Below are 26,270 nucleotides of genomic sequence, written 5' to 3' on the forward strand. Positions count from 1 at the left end.
AATGCTGGTGCAGTTAATTCATTGTTAGAGTGTCCTTTTTCGAGAAGAAATACTGAAATAAAGGAAGTTTTAAATAAAGAGAGAGACTACCGAGATACCTACGACATCGCTGACAATTTTTCTGACAGTAATCTTAAAACGCGAGTTTCTATTGCATCCTGGTATGGACCACATAAATGGTTAAGTGGCAATGTGATGCAAAATAAACTTCTCTTGGCCTTGTTTGTTGCTGTCAAAGGAAAAAAATAAAAAGAAAAGAAAGAAGGGGGAATTTCGACACATATGGGTTGCTTCATTACACTGAAACAATCACTGAAACTCGTAGCATAACAGATTATTTGGTGAGTGAAATTATTATTTTTCAGTAATAGTAATAATAATAGACTAATAATAATAATACTAATAATAATAATAATAACAATACAGTAATAATGATATTAATAATATGATAACAATAATAATTAATATCATAAACATTTCCTATCGGAGGCACTTAAACTAGTTGCATCTGGCCTCACCGAGGATTTCGATCATCGGCCGCTACTGCTTTATCTTAATATTGATGGACAATGATGTGTAAAATTTAGTATTTAAATTATTATCTTTTGTCAACATTAGAAAGTTCCAATGCGCTTCAGCACAGTACGCCTACACTAAAAGTTCAATAGAAACATTCATTTACATGTTTGTATGCAAGCATGTTTTATTTTTAAAATGGCTTCCCTTTGTTGCCTCCTGGCTGCTATGTCTTGGTTCATAGTTTCTGTAATATATATAGTACAGTAATTGCTTCCTCTGCCTAATAACATTTTCAGTCAGTTTCTGGCAGCATTTGGGATACTCGACAAATTGTGAAATTATGCACTAGATCGAGATTTTATTTCAATATTTTGGGTACAAAACTGTAACTCAGAATCATTTAAAGCTCGGTCCAGACACAACAGCTTACTTGATGTTTTACTTGCACATGCAAAATGTTGCAAGTAAAAAGGAGCATGTGGACCATAAAAGTGAGCAATATTTAGAACTGAATGCCTCCAACTCAGTGTTCAGTTTTCGTTCAGTTTTATGGTTCACGTGCTCTTCCTTGTAGCGTTTTGCATGTGCAAGTAAAATGTCAAGTAAGCTGTTGCATCTGGACCGGGCTAAGTTGTGAACAGAAAATGTCTCAGGATGCAGAGTACGGTAATTTAACTTTCAGGGAAATGAAATATTCATGTAAAATCGATCACAAATACATTTTGTGTGGGAAGCAATATCTATTTGCTTTCATGTACTGCACATATATAATAAATAAATGTGAAATTATGCACTAGATCGAGATTTTATTTCAATATTTTGGGTACAAAACTATAACTCAGAATCATTTAAAGCTCGGTCCAGACACACAGAGTACGGTAATTTAACTTTCAGGGAAATGAAATATTCATGTAAAATTGATCACAAATACATTTTGTGTGGGAAGCAATATCTATTTGCTTTCATGTACTGCACATATATAATAAATAAATGTCGAGGTCAATAGAATCTGTTCAAATCTCTTGAATTGTTATGTCTAAAATTTGAACATCATAAAAACCAAAACTTCAGTATTTACTGTGTCTTTTATTATACAAAATATGAAAAACCATTTGTTAAATACGAAATATAAAAAAACAATTAAGATACAGGAAGAAATGTTTAGATATTTTAGCAAAAGACTTAGCACTGCAAACAAAACCATTTTAGTACATTGTTTCATCTGTCTGATGATCTGTTTTCATATTTATTTTATTATTATTGTGTATTCTTTTTTCTTAACTATTGGATATGTTAGGTATTTTGAGTTCAGTGTTAGTTGATGTGTTTCCAATTGAAGGACTTTCACTTGTAAAATAATGGTATACATTGTGTCTTGTGAGAAAGTATATCCGTGAATTTCTCAATCTCCCAGCAAGTATGATATCTGTTATTGATAAAGTTTTCGATTTTGTTCATGTTAGTGTTGTACCATAACATATAGTTTGTAAATATTTCGGTGTCATAGTATTTATATGAAGCATGATGAAATGGAAGTTGTTTGTCTTGCCTTAAGTGGTCTACTGTTCTTGAAGTATCACATGGTATGTGTGATTGTTACCTTGTCTGAAGCAATCAAAAATATTTCAGTTCTATAAACGAGCAGTGTATAGATATTACAGGCTTGTTAACGTGACTAGTGTTACTCGAAATCCGTAAAGAAATATTCAGACTGTGTTTGCAAAGATAAGTTGGAAGGCTCTGGGCAACCAGCTTACAGCCCTTATTTGTCACCATGCAACTTCCATTTGTTCAACCGCCTATCCACAGTGGGATGCCTGCGTATGAATGCTATGGATACTTCTTCTAAGGGGGAGAGATGGATGAAATTTTGGTCGTTTAAAACCATTGCATACCTAAAAATAAAAATTTTCCATTGCCACTATAAATATTTTTCTGAATTACAGTAGGAATACCATGTTCCAAGGCCTCTTTGTGGAGGTTTCTTTCATATATCAATATATTATGCTTCAAGAGTTCCTTACAGATAAATTATAAGTACTCAAATTTGGGGAATGAGGTGGCATGGTTATTTGCAGTAGATTTGATTCTTGACACATTCTGTAACTTTCAATCTCTACTGCTTTTTATTCATAATGGAACCTGTTTCTCTAAACTCATCATACAATTCTGTAACACACTTCCTTGTTAGAATTGAATTAAAATATTGCTCCTGAATCTTCTGGTACATTTACAGTTACAGCTTTTTTCTTTTGGTAAAAAATCCCAACATATGGTGTTCAACACTGTATCTTATGCTCATACCATACTGGAATACTGAAGAAAAGTGACTGGTTGTTTGATTTGAAAGTTCATATATTGTGAGCTGCAGCCAGATAGTTAAGAGGAAATGAAAGAAGCATATACTCTTCTAAATTATAGATACTGGAACTGCTGGGAGATGGAAAAATTCACTGAGGTGTGTTGTGAAGTAATCATTACTGCTCACGAAGTCATTAAAATTATATAAACAATTGACATTTTCTCGAAATCATTGGTCTTTCATACATAAGATTACTTTCAAATATCATGGTAAAGTCCATGTAGTATATGTTCCCTTAAAATACTAGGATTAACAATGTAAGACAGTAGTCAAAGTTTTTGAGAAGGGTGGAAAAACGTGTTGCAATGGGAAAGATCTGTGTAACTCATACAAAATGAATTGATGAGAAGCTTTTTTAAATATACAGGGTGAAAGTGAAATAACCCTGCAGATTGAAAGGGAGGATAAAGTACACTTAAATGAATAGAAAACCTATATTACGTTTTGCGATTAAATGCATGGTTAATTAGAAAATTAAGTTGGAAGTTTCAGCAGTGTGGCAACATCGCCACTAACACACCCCTCTTCGTTCTTTCTGTAATACAGATGTAAGAGGTCAACAAACTCAGGTCTGTTACCCTAGGTCAGGTGTGTTAAAGTGAGCCATAGATGGCATTTGCCTTAGCTGTAGTTTTTTTTCTTCCCCAGTGGTCACATGATTGACAGGCCAACACAGATTTTGATTGCTTGAAGTTAAATTTCTAATCTGTTGTCACAGTAAACATACTAAAAGCATAGGTTGTATTTTTTTTGTTTTTGTTTTGCTATTGAGTTTACTTTTTTAAGGTGTATCATTATTGTAATGTTATAATAAAGTTTTTTGGTGAAAGCAAAAAGTATAACCTTGATAATTTGTGAATACCGAAAGATTTTTAAGTACAATTATGTGTTGTACAATACTTACAAAGTGGACATTTTCTTGTGCAATATTTGAAATGAAAGATAATTCAATTTCAGTGATTTAAAAAATCGATTGTTTATAAACCAGTTTTTCATACTTCAAAATATTAAAAATAGGAATAGTTTAGAATGTTTTATTCATTATTTTTTTTTATTCAATGTAGTGGCACTTGACTGGAGTCAGTAGCCGTACAATGACGATTAAAACTAAAATGAAAGATAGAAAACAAAATAAAATGAACAATGTGCAAGTGAAACTACGAAGGAGAGGATGTCAGCACTGTCACTGTGAGAGGGAAAATAATATGTAATTAACTAATTAAATATTTTTGAATAAGCATGTTTAATATTAAAGTTTCGAAGTAAACCTCTTTTTGAATCTATTTAAATAACACATTGTACAAAGTTCTGGATTTTGTAGTGTCATAAATTTAACATTTAACGTTAGAACATTGTAACATTTGTAAGTATTCCGAGGTTGTAGTTCTTAGTAGATTATTTTTATAGGAGACAGGTGCTACAATTGCCATGCGAGCCACAACCTTCTCATAGTCACGAGTGACCTTGACAAGACTGCCCTTGGTGAACATTTACATCACTGGCAGTGTTGCAGCCTGTTAACTTCGTTCAGTGGATTAAAATTAGTGGTTTTTAAATTAAATTTACTCGAAAACTGTCCATTCTATGGAAATATTCCAGAGGAATAAATGATTCTTTACTACATTTTCTATCAATATGGACAAGAAATTACGATCCTACTCGCAATAGTTACCGAATAAGAGGGTGTTAAATATTTGGGATAAAACATTTTTTTCTGAGAAAACTATGAACTTTCCAAAAATATGGCATTACACTTTTTTGTTGCATACAACACGAGCTATTCGCTTTGAAAAGCTGCAGGTTATTTCACTTCCACTCGTTATAATACGAAATAACCATTTTAATAGTTATTACTTAAAGGACTTGGCGAGAAAGTATATGAACCTGTTTTAGTGGGTAGTTCACTTTATCTTAATATCAGAGTTAGTGTGTTGGGAGCTTGTAATCATATTGTGCGTGCTTCTGTACTGTTTCCTTTTCTGTTTTAAAATGCACATAGAACTTAATGTAGCATTATATTAACTAATATCCTATGTATGGTTGCTTATTGCAAGTACAAGTAAGCAGAAAAATTGAACTGAACATTTAATTTATTCATGCATTCATAGTTTTCTGCCCAAGGGCAGATCCACTGCCAACCCAGCATTTTCCAAACTTTTATGTTTTCTTCCTTCATCTTAATCTCTATATATACGATCTATATTCTTAATATTTTTTATCATCTGATATCTTCTGCCATGAACTTTTCTCCTGTTGACCATTCCTTCCATTACATCCTTCAGTAGGCACTTTCTTTTCAGCTGGTGACCCAGCAAATTTCTTTTTCTCTTTCTGCTCAGTTTGAGCATTATTCTTTCTTCATTCACTCTTTCTAGCAGAGCTTCATTTCTTATTTTCTCTATCAATTTCATATGTTCCATTCTTTTCTGTACCCACAAATGTAACATTGTCAAATTTTTTTACTAGTGACTCAAAATAAAATGTCTAATTATTCAACAAGATTGTTATACTTTTCTTGTAGTAAATAGGTAACACTTCTAAAGAGAAGTTATAACAAATATCAATTAACTCTCAGCAGTTTTTAAAACTTAATTATTTTTGTGACAGTACAGACCCAGAAACAAAATTCAGGTGGCCAAATTTTGTTTCTGGGTCTTTACATACATTTATGTAAATTAAATTTGTTACTGGATTTTTTCAAGAACATTCTTTCCTTGGTAACAATTTGACTGTTGCCTGAAAAAATGAATTGAATATTCTTTAAATTTTATCAGAAATTTGACTTGTAAAACAAGAAATTTAGCTGTATTTGTGTTTGAAGGAAAAACAGTGTTCAGAATAATGTACATGAAACTCGTAAAACAAGGCATTTAATCGTGTGTGAAAGAGAGATAATGTTCAGAATAATCTATGTAAAACTCGTAAAACAAAGCACTTATTTGTGTTTGTGTTTGAAAGAGAAATAGTGTTCAAAATCTATATTAAACTTCGGAAGGGAATGCTTGATGAAGGGATCTGATGGTTTTCTTTCACTCTGTTCATAGGGTGGCCCTGATTTGCCCTCCGTAAGTACATTCATTGTATGTACTATGCATGGGTCAGTTGGGATACATTGACAATGTTAAATGTCTGATGTGTGTAAAACGCTTGTTAAAAATTGGAGGAGTAGGAGAATTGGTAGATACGAGGTATTGTTTAATGTTTTATAAGTTACATTCCATTGCTCATGTTTGTGCAGTGTCATATCCTTAAGGAGAGACATTTCAACATAAATTGAGTTTATTTCTGAATTGGGAGTTTGTTCTTCCAAGATTATGAGTAGAAGTGTTAAGTATTTTCAATGTAGGTTTCCTTAGCATTATCGCATTTGTTACTTGTCTTTATTTGCATGTGTAGATATATTCTCATTATACTTACTTTCTCATTGTATGAAATGTAGTTGTGAAGTTTTGGAATTAAGTGAAATTAAGATTTTTAGATTCTTACAAAAGTGCAAGTTTTCAACATACCTGATACCAAACAAATTATTTTGGCATTGTCTTTATGCTTGTCTTTCCCCCCCCCCCCCTAATTGTTGGTCAGATTTTATTTATATTTAAGTCTGCAAGCTTCTTGGTACATTTGTCAAATTTTATTAAATAATTACACGATATCAATGATGAGACTTCGAAGAAGTGAATTTCATGACATTTATGATAGGCAATCACCAAAATTTCTACATCACTTCATCTTTCTTGTTGAAGATACCACAGGTTGCTGTTGGAAAAGTTTTGTATGCAACATTAATTGGTCAAAGTGTTAGAAAATTTTTTGTATTCTACAAACTTGGTGAGACTTAAGGACTCCAGCTTTACTTTCTTTCCATAGGAAGCAGTTTTCGTCATTGTGGACAAGTTCCATATAAAATGGTATAATTTTTAATGTTAGAGGTTTAAGTTGCTTATACTGGCAGATTTACTTGAAATATACTTCATTTCCTTCTGAGCTGCTTTCTTTGCATAAGAAACTGTGATAAAAAATACTAGGTTTTTGCAAAAATGAGTACTTCAAGATGATAATGACGACGAGGATGATGATCACCTTATGCTGAAAACTGAAAATCATTTCACAATAAAGTTTATGTGTCTACACAAATACAAATTTAGGTAGCATAACAGCTACTGTTTTTTTTTTTCACACCATGCATTTTTCATATTTGCGTGTAGTCTTGGAGGGAAGGGCTCAGGTGATGATCACCTCTCTAAAAATCATTTTGGAACACTTTGAGAGTATTCATAACAAGAATCTGATACACAGTAGGAAGACTTCATATTAGTACATGTAAAAATACTTAATAGTTCCTTATGAATTATAGAGGAAGCTAAAATGGAAAAACATGCATAGGAAATACAACATATTCATAGAAATCCTATCACCTACAAACAAAACAAATACAACATATTCATAGAAATCCTATCACCTACAAACAAAACAAATTGGAATCATGTTGTGTATTACAAACATACACATAATAAAAACAGTGGATAAAAGTATTGTAGAGTTAGCATTCTATTCTCTTAGGTGGAATTCATGCACTTTAAGGTAACTAACCCCTTTGTAGGTACTGAGCTAATGGAGTCATACACAGAAAACAGGTGCATCACAGTATGCCATCAGTATTTGGGAATTGCAAACTTGCAGTCATGTATTTACTACTGTAAACACCACTTAAAACTAAGTGAATTTTGTTATATTTTCATTATCAAAGTGTGTACCAGACATTAGTTAGTCTTCGAAATTTTTCATGAAATGATTGTTAAATTGTTACTGTTTAAGTATATAATGAGAAAGTATGTGAAGTTATATAGGTCTTTTTATTTATTTAATGCTCAAAAAATTTAAAACTGTATAAATGTGCAAATCATGTATTCAAATTTAGAAGTAGGCTAGTTGTGTTGTAATACAACTTTATGTTCAGCACATAGTGTTTCCTTTGAATTCGAAGCTTTTAAAATTTTGTTTTCATTGTGGGAAAATAAGTTTTCCTTTACTTCCAATTCAAAATAGCATCTAATAAATAATTCCTAAAAAGAAAGTATGTAAATTCAAATGTATGTGAACAATGAAGTCAAACCTGTTGCTACATAACAGAAATTAGTCCCTTAATTTTAAAATTGTTACAGTGTTCCTGCATGCATAGGTGTGAGTGTGATTGGATAGTAGAAACCTGCATGTTCAAGGCAAAAATTCGTAAATTTATTCTTACAAAAACAAAATGTCCATTTTAGACGGCAATATGCACTACTCATTGCCTTAAATTGTTAATTCTGGTATTGAGAAATCAATTGGAGATTTTTTGTTACTTGTTATAGCTGATGTTTCGTTGTAGGAAGTCATGGTATTGGTTGCTAGGAAGATGTTGTGGTATTTTATATTATGATTTATGTTTAAAGAATGTGTTCTATAGACATACGTCCATGAGATTGACTGGCTGCTCCATTGCCAAACCAAGTGGAAATATTAACCATAGAAGTGCAAGGCATCTTTAGTTACAAATCCATATTGTACAAGAGTGAGTCAAACCTAAGGGATCAGCACTCCTGACACCTCTTGGTGCTACAGTCTGGCAAAAGATCACTCATGTAACTGATGTGAATTATTTAAGGGAGAAGTTACCTGAATTCTAGAACTTCTGTTCAAAGTATCTTCCATTATATTACAGATATTGTAGTGATGTATGAAGTTCTGGAACTCCCCACTAATATTGTAAGTTAGCTTTGTTATTTCATTTTTGGGAGTCTCCAGAGTTTAAGTGCACTTTGTTCGACAATACTCCATAAGTGAAAATCGCACGCCAACAAATGTGGAGACTGGGTAGGCCGTAGTCCACTACTAATTACTCTATCGTCAAAATTTTCACGAAAGGCTTTCATTAAATGTGCCAGTGTGTGTGTGCTGTTGCTCTATTTTACTGTGAGAAATGCGTAATTGTTTTCTTGTTTGATGAGAAGTTTTGAAAATTATCACATAATGCTCTGAATTAATTGCTTCGTAAAAATATATGGGCCCAACTATTCTTTGTACACTAACTGCACACCATGCTCCCACTTTTCGATCCTGTAGTAAGGTTTCACGAGAATAATGTAGATTTTTTGGTATCCCAATTCCAAGTATTCTGAGTGTTTACATAGACACTCAAGTGAAATTAAGTTTTATCATTAAAATGACGAAACAGTGGATCAGTTCCATTGTAAATGGATTATAACATCTAATAAGAAAATTGTGGATATTACTGATCAACTGAACTCTATTTTTGAATGAGCTCCACCTTATAGGAATAAAACTTGAGAAATTTCAAACCTCGTACCACAGAATGTTGTGATATGTTCATTTCTTGTGCTAGTCAATAGTACTTTTCCTTGCACATAACTCCATCCTCACATGCATATCCAGTGTTTGTCGTGATAGAGCACATTTCGGATAGTGCTTTTTCTTATCGAGAACAGAACCTGTTTCTCAGCACTCATTAAGTAGTTCAACAACTCATTGTTCCAGTCATTGTGTAGCCTCTGGAAATGCCACCAAAACTTGCGTAAACACAATTTATTAGACTGTTTAAGTACATACATTTCAATGAGGACAATGTATCGTGTATCTAACTGTGGTTAAAAATACGTCGTCTTTAATACAGTTCAGTCAGCGGAGATTAATGGAGATCGACGATGCAGTAAACCCAACGTGGTACTCATCAATAAGTGAACTTGTGGCTTGAACTTAGATTTGATGTTCTCTGTCGTTTTCATATACTTACTTACGGGCTTTTAAGGAACCCGGAGGTTCATTGCCACCCTCACATAAGCCCTCCATTGATCCCTATCCTGAGCAAGATTAATCCAGTCTCTACCATCCTATCCCACCTCCCTCAAATCCATTTTAATATTATCTTCCCATCTACGTCTTGGCCTCCCCAAAGGTCTTTTTCCCACCGGCCTCCCAACTAACACTCTATATGCATTTCTGGATTCGCCCATACGTGCTACATGCCCTGCCCATCTCAAGCGTCTCGATTAAATGTTCCTAATTATGTCAGGTGAAGAATACAATGCGTGCAGTTCTGTGTTGTATAACTTTCTCCATTCTCCTGTAACTTCATCCCTCTTAGCCTCAAATATTTTCCTAAGAACCTTATTCTCAAACACCCTTAATCTCTGTTCCTCTCTCAAAGTGAGAGTCCAAGCTTCACAACCATAAAGAACAACCGGTAATATAACTGTTTTATAAATTCTAACTTTCAGATTTTTTGACAGCAGATTAGATGATAAAAGCTTCTCAACCGAATAATAACAGGCATTTCCCATATTTATTCTGTGTTTAATTTCCTCCTGAGTGTCATTTATATTTGTTACTGTTGCTCCAATATATTTGAATTTTTCCACCTCTTCGAAGGATAAACCTCCAATTTTTATATTTCCATTTCGTACAATATTCTGGTCACGAGACATAATTATATACTTACTCTTTTCGGAATTTACTTCCAACCCTATCGCTTTACTTGCTTCAAGTAGAATTTCCGTGTTTTCCCTAATCATTTGTGGATTTTCTCCTAACATATTCACGTCATCCGCATAGACAAGAAGCTGATGTAACCTGTTCAATTCCAAACCCTCTGTGTTATCCTGAACTTTCCTAATGGCATATTCTAGAGCAAAGTTAAAAAGTAGAGGTGACAATGCATCTCCCTGCTTTAGCCCGCAGTGAATTGGAAAAGCATCAGATAGAAACTGGCCTATACGGACTCTGCTGTAAGTTTTCATATAACTGTAATAATTTTGAGGTAATGGAAGATGATTGTAACACAAAACATTATATGATTTATAAGTTTTGGTACAGGCTACTGTTAAAAACTTCTTCTTGCACAGCTCTACAGCCCAAGGTGGGCCTTCGCTTCCTGTAGTGTCATCCATTCTCCTCTATGTTTCACCAACAATGTCCATCTTTTAATTCCACACTTTGTAATGTCATCCTGCACCAAGTCTCACCATTTATTCCTAGATCTTCCCCCTCGTTCTTCTCCCTTCTGGTTGCGTGAAACATACTTGGTGCACTTTCCTATCATTCGACATTCTGCCCATGTGTCCGATCTAAGTCTGCTTAATCTAATGGAGGTTATAATCCAAGTCATCATACATATCCATCAACTTGTTATATCTTCTTTGCCAGTTGACACTGTCATGAATCGCTCCTGATATCTTTCTCAAAAACTCCTAGCCTGTTACATATTTCAATATTTAATGTCCATGTTTCTGCACCGTATAAAACAACTGGTTTTATTAAGGTTTTATAATATATGTTAATTTTAGTCGTTCTAAACACATTTCTACTCGTCAATAGTGGAAGAAGTGCATAAGTAGGGTCTATTTGCAGATATGATTGTTCCCAATTTCATTCCTTAAAATCATTATTATTAGCTAGTTAGAGATCCAAATACACAAATTCATTAACTATCTCAAAGGAGAAATGGCAAATGATGCTGTCCAATTAGCCAATCCTTGTGGGTTCCTTGACGCTGTCATAAACTTCATTTTTAACTTCATTCACCTCCAATCCAAATTTCTTGGTTTGGCATTCTAGCGATTCAAAGGTCTCCTTAACACTGCTAAAAACACACTTAAAAAAATTTGCGAATTCTGTCTCATAACTAAAAAGCTAACAGCATGCTGTAACCGTACTAAGTAAATATTTGAAAAGATGTGGTTGATTTTGTGGACTTCGACACCCTTCTATGTATTTGCTGCATTGGAATTAGTTTCCATGTAGTTGTCATTATGTGATTGCTGTTGTGAGTTGTAAACAATGAAGACAGTGTGGGTTTATGACAACAGGAAAGAGTGTTTCGAGATATTAAACTCAGCAGTATTTTAGAAAAATTCTACCTTGTTTATGGAGTATCCAGAGATATAATAGAAAAAAAACAAATATCCTTCAGCTATTAATACACCTAAAATACTGATATGGAATGGTAATCAGCCCTATATTTAGATAGTGCTATGCCCATAGGCTCGAAAAGAATTTGCGCACCTGCCAATAAACTTATTCAAATCAATAGACATTTAGCAAACTGTAAAAAAAGAAATTGTATGTAACAATAACTTAACATATGCTATTATCTAAAGCAGGCATCTGTGACTTTGGAAAATGTCGAAGATTTAATTTGAACTCGATTTTTTTTTTTCTTTTCTCGAAATTTTTTGGGCCTGGGCCTATGTGGCCCATACATAAATACGGACCTGATGGCAGTGTTAAATTCGTCATTTCTTCAAATAAAAGATGGTAATCCATGTGTTTGCTGTTTTCGTAGATTCTGAAAAAATAAAGCTACAATCTGTTTACCAACTTAGATACAATGTGACTTGCCCTTTACTATTAAGTGCTATGAAACTGTAAATTTGGTAACTTGTTCACGAACTTTGGGTACCTGTTTCTGGGAGATTTCAACTAAAGTTAGGTGTAAAATTTCTATACCTCCAGGGTGGGTAATTCCTTAATAGTAAAATAGGCAACTCAATATTTTATATGGTCACCAAGGAATGATTAAGAGTACTGAGTTTATAGAATTGGCTGTTAATGTACGGAATTGCATAATTTCGTGTAAGTAAGGCGCAGGTGATTCACCTTGTGTATTGAAATATTTATTCTGTATTATAAAAGTTTCAAAGATTTAGTAAAGATAGAGGTGATCCCAGCACATCTTTCTCCCAAAATTTTAGCATGTTTTCTACGTGTTTCAAGGCTGAATTAGCACAGTAATGACTTGGGAGAGTATTTTTTATCAGTAAGTCCCAGGATGGTTCTGAAGCTTACTCAGCTCTCGTATAACATGAATATTAAAGGATGTTTCCTTGGGAATGAAGTGGGTACAATTTGTTGGTAATTGCTTGCATGCCCTTTATACAGTTTCAGAAAGCTTGGTAGGTATACATATCTGCCCCTACATTCAATCATAGCATGATCATTGGGATACTTGTGTAGTATTACATGTACCTTCACACAAAACTTAGTAGTAAATTGTACATGTAGCAGTATTGAAGCTTGATATACAAGATGTTCTGAAAAAAGGTTCCAATATTTAGAGAGGACATAGTATGCATTAAGAAGTCCTACAAACATGGGTCCTAAAATTAATACCTTCTAAGAAATAAGCAAATATTTACCATCACTGTAAGAGCAGCATATCTTCTATACTGTGAGCTCTTTGGCAAGAAACAAGAATGCAGCAGTTTGTCACTGTACATATTACACAGCACATCTTTGTTTGTGTTTGTATCAAGAGGATGCTTAAAGAGACGACAGTACGTTAGAGTTCGTAATTTTACTATTATAAGTAAACTGATTCTGTACTGCAGTAATTATTACTGTACCAGGCGGTAAGTTAGTTTCGTATCTGTTGAATCAGACCATATTTTGTTGTAACAGTAACATGGATTCTAAAATGAATATCTTCTGAGTAATGAGCAAATGTTTACCATTACTGTAAGAGCAGCATATCTTTCACTGTGAGCTCTTTGGCAAGAAACAAATGAGGAAACAGAATGTAACCGTTTGTCACTACATATTAGTTTTGTATCTGTTGAATAGGAGCATGTTTTGTTTCTTGCCCAAGAGCTCACAGTGGAAGATATGCTGCTCTTAAAGTGATGGTGAACATTTTGCTCATTTCTCAGAAGATATTAATTTTAGAACCCATATTTATAGAACTTTTATTTCTTATTTTGATACATACTACGTCCTCTTTAAATATTGGGACCTTTTTTCAAAATACTCTATATATGGAAAACTGTAAACACTTGACAAGCTTCATTATAGCAAAATGCTATAAATGTAATGTTAAAACAAATACTTACAGGAAATGTGATAGCTGACAGTTCAGCTGTTATGAGGGTTATTCAGACTTGAGTATCTATGTGGACTATTACAAGAAGCAATGAGAACAAAATATTTTATGTCTCAAAATATAAACAGGCTGCCTCTAACCTCCTGAATTGAGACACTGTATCGGAATACGAAGGTTACCTTGTGGGAGCTCATCCATGGTCAGGCACTGTCATTGGTGATCGAAACACTGCAATCCTAACCAGATTATCATATGGATGAAAAGGCAATAATCACATGATAAAAGGACCAGACTATACTGAAGATGGTTGAACACTTTCCAATTGAACTGGTCTAGAAATTCTTGTATGAATGCAGCTGAAGACTACATGTTGTTGTGAAAGAGGATAAAGCTTGACTTTAACATTCCTCACTTTTTATTTTGAATGGCTCTCCATAATTTTCTTAATGTTACTCTTTTGTCGTAAATATGGCTCCTGATTCCATGAATTTTGTCAGAAACACTCCTTGCATTTTTCAGATAATAATTAATAGCTTTTGGGCAGACAATGTTTGAACTTTATGAACTTATTTGGTGAATATGCGTACCATTTGACATTCATTGTGCACAAAAATTTGTAGTCTAGCTTCTTGTAATGATATCTTACAGAGCAGTTGGAGAAATATGTTGAAATTCTCACGAAACCTCGGAAATTGTGAAATTACATCTTTTATGAACTTTTTTTTTCATTACAGTAAAATCCCTCGTAACTGGCACCCAAATAACTGACAATACCAAAACAATGACACTTTTGATTGGGCAAAAAAAAATTTAAATCTGCCATATTTCCACAATTTGGGTCAGTATTGCCACATTAGGAAGTTCGCACGAACTTTTATTTTCCGTGAATTTTCGAACCTAAAATTAGTGTATTATTTGTGTTGTGTGATGAATTTTAATATCCACATTGTTTTTATGTTTGAGTCCGTCAGTATTGCCACATTAGGAAGTTCGTACGAACTTTTGTTTTCAGTAAATATTCGAACCTAAAATTATTGTATAATTATAATTTCCTCCTTTGAGTGGTAACAATAAAATAAAATTGATGAAATGACAAAGAAAGCAGGAGTATATCCTGTATTAGTATGTTTCTATCTCGATGAACCTACAACTTGCCACTATTTGAACATAATCTTTCAGTATGATGTGCTCCTGGTTCTCCTAATCTTTCGAATTTTTATGAATATATCATATCATTTAAGTACACATTGTCTGCTGGAAAGATATTTTCAGTTTGCCAGAAATATTACACTTTATAAAATTGATTCCATATAAATTCTGTATATTGTACGTAAGTCTGTTTAAATATTTTACCTTTTTCTGTTGAACCCCAGTAATATGAAATCTACAGATTTGTATAATTAAATTCATATATTTTTAGTTCCATTAAGAATTATATGGCCATGACCAAAGTCAGTGATTAAACTTGTTATATTCTGAAATGAATTTTCTGATTTTCAGACTTTTTTTTTTTTTGATGGAAATAAGTCGAATGGCATTCCTTAAATTCAGGATTTTGTTGCATGTTACACTGATTTTTCTATTAAATTAACCCCTTTTCGCATACTGGGACAAATATGCACATACCGGTTTTATATTCATATAACTTATAATAAACATATAATATTTCAAACTGCATACTGGGACAGATATGGCACACTGTCAAGAATAACTGGATTTGACTATATTTGACATCAGTTGAGAAAGAGAGAACTACTTAAGATATTTGAATATTAAACCAGTTTGTGCAAAACTGTTCTATGCAGTAAGGAGTTAAGATTTATCACAAATAGAACTGAACAAGTACCTGTTTGATATGAGAATCAGAATTGCAGCATTATGGCACATGAATGGTTTCCAGACAGAAAGATTAGAACTTGTTTAGTCAGTTATCCGAAGACAGGTTTGAACCTCATAAGTGACACCAATATGGCATCACTCATGAGGCAACTAAGCCAGGAGATAATGGGTTAGGGTGGCCAGTTCCTTTTCCTCTCCATTGCATACATTGCTGACTAGTTATGTATTAAGTTACATATTACATTAATCAGACTTCAGATGTATACAAACAATTGGTCTTTCTCTGACGCATATCGTCAAGTGAGATGTACTGCCTGATAATTGATGTAAATATCAAGCAGAACCTCAATCAGAGGTAAGATAGGAACTCCTTATCAGTATTTATAACTTTAAAATAATTAATCTGGAATTTGTGTTCTTCCACTACAGGGCTGCTACATGACAATTCACATCACTCCGGAGCCAGAATTCTCATATGTGAGCTTCGAGAGCAATGTGCCGCAAGCTTCATACAAAGATGTGATCTCACGGGTATTGGAGACTTTTCAGCCAGGAAAATTTGTTCTTACAGTATTTGCTAATAAGGTGAGATCCCATGCCTCTCAATTGGTGGAACAATGAAAATGGTATAAGAAAAATATTTGACCGAATTCTAATGCTTGATGGATTCCCATTCTATTTCTGTAAATATTCACATTTGCGTGTTTTAACTACCTGTGTGCAACAAATGAAGTCATACTGCTTATTTCAGTCAGATTTACGTAATATTATACCATTAAATGAAAGGAGCTGAAGCCTGTCCTCCAATAAGGATAGAAGCAGCATTCCCCCCCCCCCCCCCCATTTCTGTATCTAGGACAGGGAGTAGTTGTGCAATGCAGGTTGGGGTGGAGAATTTGTGGCAATAACATGAACTGTAATTTGTCAGTATCTTTTCTATAAAGTTCTGAAATAATAAAATCGTTTTATTGACTTTTGGAATAACATTATACAGTATAATGTCAAATTTAAGTGGCAAACTTATTAACTAGCACACATTATCAACTATTGGAACTTTAAAAAAGAGAGCATCTTGACACACAACAATAATAATAATAATAATAATAATAATAATATCAGTGGCAGCTTGTGACAAAATTATTTGGTGGGGCACAACTTAAAACACTAATCTTGGATTAATTGATCCCATAGGTTCCTCACTATTCGAACATAGGCTTGCCATACTGAATAATTGCTGAAAATTTCAATAGCAAAATGTAAATATAAAGAATGCATTATACACTAACCTTTCTATTTATAGATGAAGTCTATTCTTCAATCCTTAGTTGAAACAAATATTTCGATAACTCGTTGGTTGAAGTTAGGAATCAAATGCACCATTTTACTCTAAATTGAAAGCATTGCTAATGCTGTCAGTCTTTCTTGGCGTTAACTCTGCTTTCGAAATCTAATTGCCTTCCAATTAGTTCACTAACTTTATTCATATTGAAGTGAACAAATACACAAGCACACAATGAATACTAATGTAACTAACTTCACACTTAAAATAGAAAGGAAGAGAATTATTAATAACACTCAGAATTCTATTATTGCCGCTATGAATACAAACGTGGGAACAAATAACATGTATTTCGTACGGCTGTCAATGTTGCGAACACACTTAATAAAAAAAGTAGCGTACCATAATTTTGAATATAGCTAAACTTCTATATTAACAATGTTAAATAGTTTAATTTTAATAGCTAAATTAATCGGAAAACATAGTAAGCATTGCCTCTGATATGAAATATAGCAATTATAGTAACTAATCTAAAAAAGCTAGATCTAGCTACAGAATAGCTGAGCTGGCAACTCAGTTGGTCCTTTGGGCCATGACAGTGTTACCATCATACTTCTATATGTAACACCTTCCTCATCACGTTCTACAAGTAATTTTAAAACCATTTGCACATGTGCACAGGATGACCACACGAATGACTGAGCCCTGGCCGATGTTTCCCCTCTCATCTTATTGACTCTGCATCCATCACCTCATACTGGTCTTCTTGCACTTGAAACTCTGAGTTGTCTGTGCGCATGTGCAAAGGATGGGCACTAGAACTACGGTGCCCAAACCAGATGTTTCCACGTTTTCATTTGCTAGACGTAGCTGAAAGCATTCACATTTCACAGTATGTTTATACCTGAATGGAAGCTCTTAAATCATTAAGTTTTGAGCCGATAATTTTAAGCAAAAATTCCTTTATTTTTTTTTTATTTATTTTTTTTTATTTATTTATTTTTTTTTTTTTTTGGAAAACAAAATGAATGGGAGGGCACATGCCCCTTAATGTGAGGCACCGCTGATTATTATTATTATTATTATTATTATTATTATTATTATTATTATTGAATGGAATTGATATCAGAGAATCTGTAACAGTAAATTTCTTGGTTTGGAATTTGATAATCATGTGAACTGGAAAACATACATAAATTGAATTCTCCTGCTGCGTATTAAAAGCGATATAACAGCCTCTCAATGACATACTTTGATATTTTCATTCTGTAATGAAATTTAGTGTAATGTTCTGGGGCAACTCATCTGAAGCTAAATATATTTCTTTGTTTTACAAAATAAATCTCTAAGAATAATGAGAGGTGTGCATAAAAGGATGCCATGTAAAAAGACTTTCCAAATTTAGAAAATCTTGACCTAACCTTTATAAGTACATTGTTTTCTAATGATATTTTATGCTAAAAACCAAAATACATTTAGTACTAATCAAAATATTCATAACTTTAATAAAAGACACAAATCAGATCTCCAAACTAGGTCACTGCACTGCCTCATTATCTTGAAACTTTGAAGGGCCAAGAGAAAATGTTCAAAACAGAATTGAAAGTTCTCCATACCATATCTTCTGCTCAGCTGATGAATTGTTATGCTTGTAAATTGAATTAATGTACTTACTATCGATTGCATATTTAAAAAAAAAAAACTTCAGACTTGTATAGCATCTCAAAGCTACATTTCTGATGTAAGATCTGTATCAATGAAATGCAATAAATGAAATAATGATGATGATGATGATCATCATCATCATCATCATCATCATCAAGCTCTGATCTTTCTCACATTCCTACCAGTTACTTGGTTCCAGTGGTAACAATAATGTCGTTATCAAAATAAGAAATATGATTTTAATCGAAAAATTAGTAAACTAATTTGAAATAATATATTCATTCATTCAAATCTCTTTGATTCATGACTTCAATAAAATACAAGTTAGAAATTGTAAGATTTATAATATGTAACATAGAATTCGTATACTTGTAGTGCTTTTTTTCTTCTTCTTCTGCTATGGTACTACAGCCCAAATTGGGCCTTGACCTCCTCTATTCTCCTCTTCCAATCAGATCTGTCCAGTGATGTTCTCTTCCATGCCGTTACTCCCAAAACTTGTCTAGCATCCTCTCTCACTGCATCGGCCCATCTATCCTTCGGTCTGCCTATCGGTCTTTTACCATATATCCTTCCCGCCATTACTTTCCTAGGTTGTAGTTCTTTTAGTTTCTTTAAAGTATAGAGAAATTTTTCTTTCTTAAAAAATTAAGAGGGACTGATAGACATCCAGCTTTAATAACTTCGTATTGTTAAATATGCATCGTTTATCACCTTACATGACATGCCCAATGCTTGTGCAAGGGGTCAATCCGATTTCACAGTGCTTTATTTTGCAGACATCTCTTGCTGCAGACTGTCCTCGGGAGTTGGAGAAGACTTCATTTGGAGATTGGCTGCGTCACGATATTCAGTACTGCCGCTTCAAAAATTACGACCTCACCTACGCTTTTTACTCCAAATTCCCAAGCTGAGGGTCCGCGGTGGCCCGCAGCATGAATGGGAAAGATCCATTCGTCGCTCGGCGCCTTTTGGGGCCTTCTTCCTTGCCCCACATTCAGTTTACCTTCCAAAGTAGATGTAGTCTTAGCAAACAATGTGAAGTATTTTGTGTTTCCCTTCAGTGCTTATGTGTAGTTAGTTTTAGTGTCACCTCTTGGGGTTCAGGTACATCCTGCACCTCACGAAGCGGCTGTGTTAGGCCATGGCAAAGCGAGAGGTGTTGGTGTTTGAAACTGTGTGTTCCACGTTTCACTGCTGTTGCAAAAGCATTTTTCCGTATGGCAAGCTATTGGCTCGGGTGTTGGCATCTGGCCATGCCCTCACATGCAGTCCTCTCTCCCCTCTCATTGCTCTCATCAGGTATTAGCATTGCAAATCTCAGTCCGAACCTCTTGTACATGTGGTGGCGTAATAAAATCTCTTGAGGTGCTCCACCCTGGAACAGTAGCTGTGGTATGAAGTAATGATGTCAGCTGCATGTCTCACCTATGAGGGTGACAAGCTGGCAACTCTGTGGCTCACTTCACTGGTTCCTTCATTTGCCTAGTCTTTGTTGGTGAGCTGCGTTGCCAACTGTATGGGGGCAGCAGGCTGCTTCCCACTGTGTCCTTGGCAGGTTCTGCTGAACAACTTTTGTTCATTATTGCAGTTTATTTAGATATTTTGTGCTGTGGTATTTTAAAATGATTTCTGTTAATTTTTAATAAAGATCTGAAATTAATGGAAATGAAGAGGTGAAAGTAATTGTAAGTGGAGAGAGAACTGCAGAAACTGGAATATTTCTGTAGTATATACAACATGTTCCATTCCATTTTATTCCCTATTCACTGTTGGCTGGATTGATAGCAGCAAGTTAACTGCTATTGGCATTGCTTTATTACTTTGCTCTACATACACACCTTTTCTTGTGAAGGGGAATGAATGTTGAATGCTCTTAATAATTTTGCTAAGTGTGTACTCTTAAATTGAATTTATAACAGATACAACAATTTCTTTTGTGGTTAAATCGGTTACTAAAGTAGTAGTAGGTACAATATTTCTTTTCTAACTCATTTTGAAAAACCGAAGTGCATTCCAGTGAATTCAATGGTTGCATGTACTTTGAGAGAAAGGTATTCATTTGTAATTTGTTCAATTTACACAATATAATTGTTCCTTTTTCACTTTTATAAAATGGCTCTCATTGTTTATGCTACAGATTCTTTTTGTGAACTGGTCTTTTGAATTGTAATCTTCATTAGTTTAACTCATACAACCAACAATATTATCTGTGAAGAAAACCATATGATACTCTGAGCAGAAGTTTTATTTGTAATTCAGTTAGTTTGCAATTGTTTTATTAACATAAACTAAAATTGTGGTCTATATTAATTGAAACTTCAAGCTTGGAGACATTCCATGTGTGTTACTAAAATTCTAGGAATTTAATTTTATGTGGAACAATCACAGTTAGAGCAAGTCACCTGTTTTAAAAAATTCTTACATTCTTTACACTGGATTTCACTAGTATGAATCATTTCAATGACTGCTTCTAGTTTCAAATCCTGTTGAAGTAATTCAGAAAAGCATGTATAAGTAAATTGCTCTGTTGAAATTTATAAAATACTGCTGCATTAATTTCGACCTATGTATATTTTTATACAAGCATTTTTAGAATTTTTTCCTCGAATATATTATACGAGGAGTTGCACAAAAATGCACCACATATTCCGATACATTTATCATGTAATGAAAGAAAATCTTGCTGTTTGAATAAACTGTTTCATTGAAAAGTGATGTAGACAATAACTATCACATGAAGTAATTTTCAATCAGTGAGAGAAAGTTGTGGAACATTTGATTCAAAAGAACCTAATGAAATACTGTTAATCTCTATGTAACTTTGAATTACGAAGTAAGAATCTCACTCAGTACCGGTATACTGTTCAGTCTGTACAGTGGAGCACCATGAATGGAAAGTTTAAGTGGATAGTAATTATTGTTATATGAACATTAATTTCCAAGACTTAACATAATTGAGTAATTTTGCATAGTTTGGTGTTATTAAGCATTTTTTTTTAGTCTTACGTTACTGTTTGTTTGTTTGTTTTTTTTTTTTTTTTTTTTTTTTTTTCCCCCCCCCCAAACTACTTTAGGTGAAAGGTGGTTGTAAGGTACTCTGAATGCAAGAAAGGTTGAAAAGAGTAGTGATTTTTATAATGTAATTTCTGGCAGGAGATTAGATAACATACGAAATATTTTACTTGCATTCAGAATAACATGTTAGAAATAGTGTATTATTTTCATTTGTTTGTTATATTTCATCTCAAAAATCTCATTATAAGAGTGTCATTAAAACTTGTGTTCGGAATAATTATTCTACATTATGTAGAACATAGAAGAAACAGTACAATGAAGATTGTGTTTACCATAAAGTTTGAATTAACATGGTTATGGTGATATATGAGTTTGAAGTATCTTGCATCTGGTGGTGTATATAAATTAATAGAATTTATTCCCATCACTTTTATATCCGAGCATATTATAGGAATTTCCCATATAACAAACTGCATGTACGTGAGAATATAAACAATAATTTACTGTAAAATTTAAATTAAAATTTAAATCGGTAAACTTCCCAAAAGTTGTAATTTGCCAGCATTGTGTTTCACTTTCACATTGGAAGCAAGTAAAGCAGTGTAACTCCTTCATGACAGAGGGAAGTGGATAAATTGTCTATCGAAATTAATAAACACTGATAAGACAAATATTTATCTATATATTATGACTTTTAATTCTACTGAATGATGAAATTGCGAATCAATGTTGCCAGAAAAGGTGTGTATGTGAAAGTTTTATGGGGTGGTTGTAACATTTGATATATGCCTGTTAATCACATATTCGAATCGTGACTCATTTCTAATTTTATAATGTAGTTCTTCATATAGAATGGTTACAAATCCTAGTAGTCAATTTCATGTAGTTGGAGTGAAATTTCTCCCTGGTGGCCAAATCACTCGAAATCAAAAGAATTGAGAGCATCTCTTGGCATTGGGATTCAAAGGAACATAACACTAAGAATTCGTGATGGTGACGAGAATTTGTTTTAAGAAGTTATTGTAGATTCTTGTTTTTGAACTGAAGTTAAACTTTGAATTTAATTTCTGGAATACTGGATAATGAAGATTTTAACTTAATTTGAATTATGTGCATCTGCTGGTAAAAAGAAATTTTGCTGCAAAATATTTGTTGAATATACTTTCACTAAAAATATGCTATTGAGTATTTATTTCAGTTTGTGTGTGTGTGCGTACCTGAAGTTATGGAGTGCATTTAGATAGAAATGCCAATAACATACAATTATAGTGAAATGTGATTGTGCCAGTTTATAAATTGATGAGAAATTATTAAAAACGCTCAATATTTGGTTACATCAGCTTTCATTGCGATAGTATTTCACCACATTAACTATAATGGTCAATGGGAAAGATTAAACTTCTGACATTTCTGGTAAAGCACGTGGAAATTACAGTGGTTGAGTATGATGTTGCCTCTAACAGTATTCCCCCTCACTCCAATAGTAGAAAGTCAGCTGACGGGCAGATGGATGGTCAGGCAAAGTTTTTGTGCTCATTAGTGATAAACATGGAAGGAAAGTTAGGGAATATATGCAAACCTCAAATTTCTTTAATATTATGATAGATACAGAGGCACCCCTTTCCATTCTTGTTACTTTCGTCTGCTTTTCTTCGGTACTCATCTGCTTCTCTTGTAATTTCGTCCTTATTGCAGCATTTTACAGTAAGAATATGTAGGCCTACAAATTAAACTAGAATTAACTGTGCTTATTTATTAAAGCTAATCACGGTTGAACTGGAATTATACAAAACACAAATTATACCTTGATACTCCAGCAATATAACTGAGGGAAAGATCAATGTGGCAACACTGTTTTCACTTCCTGTGAGGTGCCAGAAAAGCGAGTGACTTATCGAATTCTCATTGGCTGAGGGATGGGAATACAAAAAATAAATTTTATGGAACTTTCATAAGTTTCTTTTCTGTCTGCAGGAATAATAGTATATTAAATACATTATGTAGGCAACAAAAAGTGATTTGGATACATAAGCTTAAGCTAACACTTTAGTGCTTTATCTCGGTACTTTTATACGCGAGTTGAAATAGTCGTATTTTATTGTTGTAATTAGATTGAGCATAGAAATTATGCCAAGTGTGTCAGTGATAATTTTGAAGTGTATAATTTGTTCATATTTTGGTATTGCGAACTAATGACAATTATCTTAAATTTATTCACTATGGAGCAGTTAAGGTTTCTAACATTTACTTAAAATGCAACAAATAGTGGGATATCTTGAGAGTTGCCAGATATGTAGAATTGGCGAAAATTTAAAAATTAACTGAAGCAGGTACAAAATAAACCATAAGAAGTCAGTTCTGAAAGGGAACAGAAAAATTTTCAGGCGACATTTGTACACCAAATGTTTCTAAATATCTCTTCTCCGTTGCAAAGTTAAATTACTCTGCATCTTGATCTTAATGGGTGTGAAATTGACTAGAATTTATCTTCTATATATTAACTACATTATATGACAGCAAAAAAATACGTTTTTGGACCACATTTAATGATCAGTAAGTGTATGATTTATATGAGATTCTATGCTAATGCATGTTTTTTTTTTTTTCCTGTGAACTGAAACTTCAATTTTACTGTTAACAGTGACGGTTATGTACACACAGCTTCATTCCTAGGTAAGTGCAATGTATAGCATTTTTAAGTAATTCTTATTTCTTTAGGATATTATGTTTCTGGTATATATATCGTGGGGAAGTATTTTATGTAAGTAAAATTGAAGTTTCATTAGGTTTTGTTATATTTAATAATAAAATTGTCATTTTTTATATTGTATGCGGTTTTTATTTAATGGTTTTATATGAGTGAGTTCCACAAGGAGTTTAGCATGAGAAGTCTCATTGTCCCTCTCATCGGTTTTAGTGAGCTGTGGCATCATCCCCCCCCTACAACATACTCGATAATACTCGTGCAAATCTGCATATTACATGTATTGTCCCCTTACTTTACATGAGTACGATGTTATCCAGAGCTGTAATAGTAGTGTGAATAAATAAATAAAAGTATTACATACAGGTTTCTTTAAATCCTTTGTATATTTTACCAGCACCTGCAGTGCACCTGTTTTATTTCCTTACTACTAAACTGTACTTCCACTGTCCCCTGCTACACTACAGACTTTTCATGTCGTCTGCAAGAGCTGCAAAAGTCTCTTGATCACTATCATTACCACTAATTATTATATTAAAAATAAAATGTATAGCTTTATTTAAAAATGTTTAACACAAAGTATTACATTGTTTAGGACTCTCTGGGCCGAAACCTGGTCCTTATTCCTACACTGTTTTATATGCATTTATTACACACTCTTTAACATCTATGGTGATATCACATGTCTGAGTGTATCAGTAGACTGCTGAGTTTCTGTTGTGTGATAAGATAGCTTTTAGATTTTGTTTTGATGTTTATGATATTGGTGATTCAGGCGGTAATTAATTATGGTATGTAAATTTCCAATTCGGGCTAAAGCAGGGAGATGCACTATCACCTTTACTTTTTAACTTTGCTCTAGAATATGCTATTAGGAAAGTTCAGGATAACACAGAGGGTTTGGAATTGAACAGGTTACATCAGCTTCTTGTCTATGCGGATGACGTGAATATGTTAGGAGAAAATCCACAAACTATTAGGAAAACACGGAAATTCTAGTTGAAGCAAATAAAGCGATAGGGCTGGAAGTAAATCCCGAACAGACAAAGTACTGTATATGATTATGTCTCGTGACGAGAATATTGTACGAAATGGAAATATAAAAATTGGAAATTTATCTTTTGAAGAGGTGGAGAAGTCCAAATATTTTGGAACAACAGTAACAAATATAAATGATACTCAGGAGGAAATTAAACACAGAATAAATATGGGAAATGCCTGCTATTATTCGGTTGAGAAGCTTTTATCATCCAGTCTGCTGTCAAAAACTCTGAAATTAGAATTTATAAAACAGTTATATTACCGGTTGTTCTTTATGGTTGTGAAACTTGGATTCTCACTTTGAGAGAGGAACAGAGATTGAGGGTTTTTGAGAATAAGGTTCTTAGGAAAATATTTGGGGCTAAGATGGATGAAGTTACAGGAGAATGGAGAAAGTTACACAACGCAGAACTGCACGCATTGTATCCTTCACCTGACATAATTAGGAACATTAAATCCAGACGTTTGAGATGGGCAGGGCATGTAGCACGTATGGGCGAATCTAGAAATGCATATAGAGTGTTAGTTGAGAGGCCAGAGGGGAAAAGACCTTTGGGGAGGCCGAGACGTAGATGGGAAGATAATATTAAAATGGATTTGAGGGAGGTGGGATATGATGGTAGAGATTGGATTAATCTTGCTCAGGATAGGGACCAATGGCGGGCTTATGTGAGGGCGGCAATGAACTCCCAGGTTCCTTAAAAGCCAGTAAGTAAGTGAGGGTAGCCATTGAAAAACTGTCTCTTTACGAAGCCCTTGTAGTATTTTAAGAGCAGAAAGCATTTCTCTTACTCATCTGTTTTCTGAAGGACTTGATGTTAGTGCTTGGAGTCCAGATTTACAATCACTAAGTATAACCATTTTGTTAAATTTATGTAGGTGATGATAAAGCTATTTCAGGGCTGTATTGATTGCTTCTAATTCACCACCATAATGAGTGGACAGTGTTCCAAGAAATATGTAAAAGTAAAAA

At 33.6% G+C, this 26,270-nt stretch overlaps 1 protein-coding gene across 4 annotated transcripts in view; it reads left to right on the top strand.

The window, feature by feature from the left end:
- Positions 1–24,615, top strand: part of SamDC (S-adenosylmethionine decarboxylase) — a 50,642-nt gene extending 26,027 nt beyond the window's left edge. The window contains exons 7-9 of one of the 4 annotated variants that reach the window (XM_069849285.1): positions 5,926–5,946; positions 16,020–16,175; positions 19,314–24,615. In XM_069849285.1, the coding sequence (XP_069705386.1) occupies positions 5,926–5,946; positions 16,020–16,175; positions 19,314–19,448 (312 nt within the window). In that variant the 3' untranslated portion in view covers positions 19,449–24,615. Of the gene's footprint in view, positions 1–5,925; positions 5,947–16,019; positions 16,176–19,313 lie in introns of those variants that run through there. The other 3 variants (XM_069849286.1, XR_011336644.1, XR_011336643.1) reach the window with 3 other exon arrangements.
- The last annotated feature ends 1,655 nt before the right edge of the window (positions 24,616–26,270 follow it).

This window comes from Periplaneta americana, chromosome 16, assembly GCF_040183065.1.
Source record: "Periplaneta americana isolate PAMFEO1 chromosome 16, P.americana_PAMFEO1_priV1, whole genome shotgun sequence".
Taxonomy (NCBI): Eukaryota; Metazoa; Arthropoda; class Insecta; order Blattodea; family Blattidae; genus Periplaneta; species Periplaneta americana.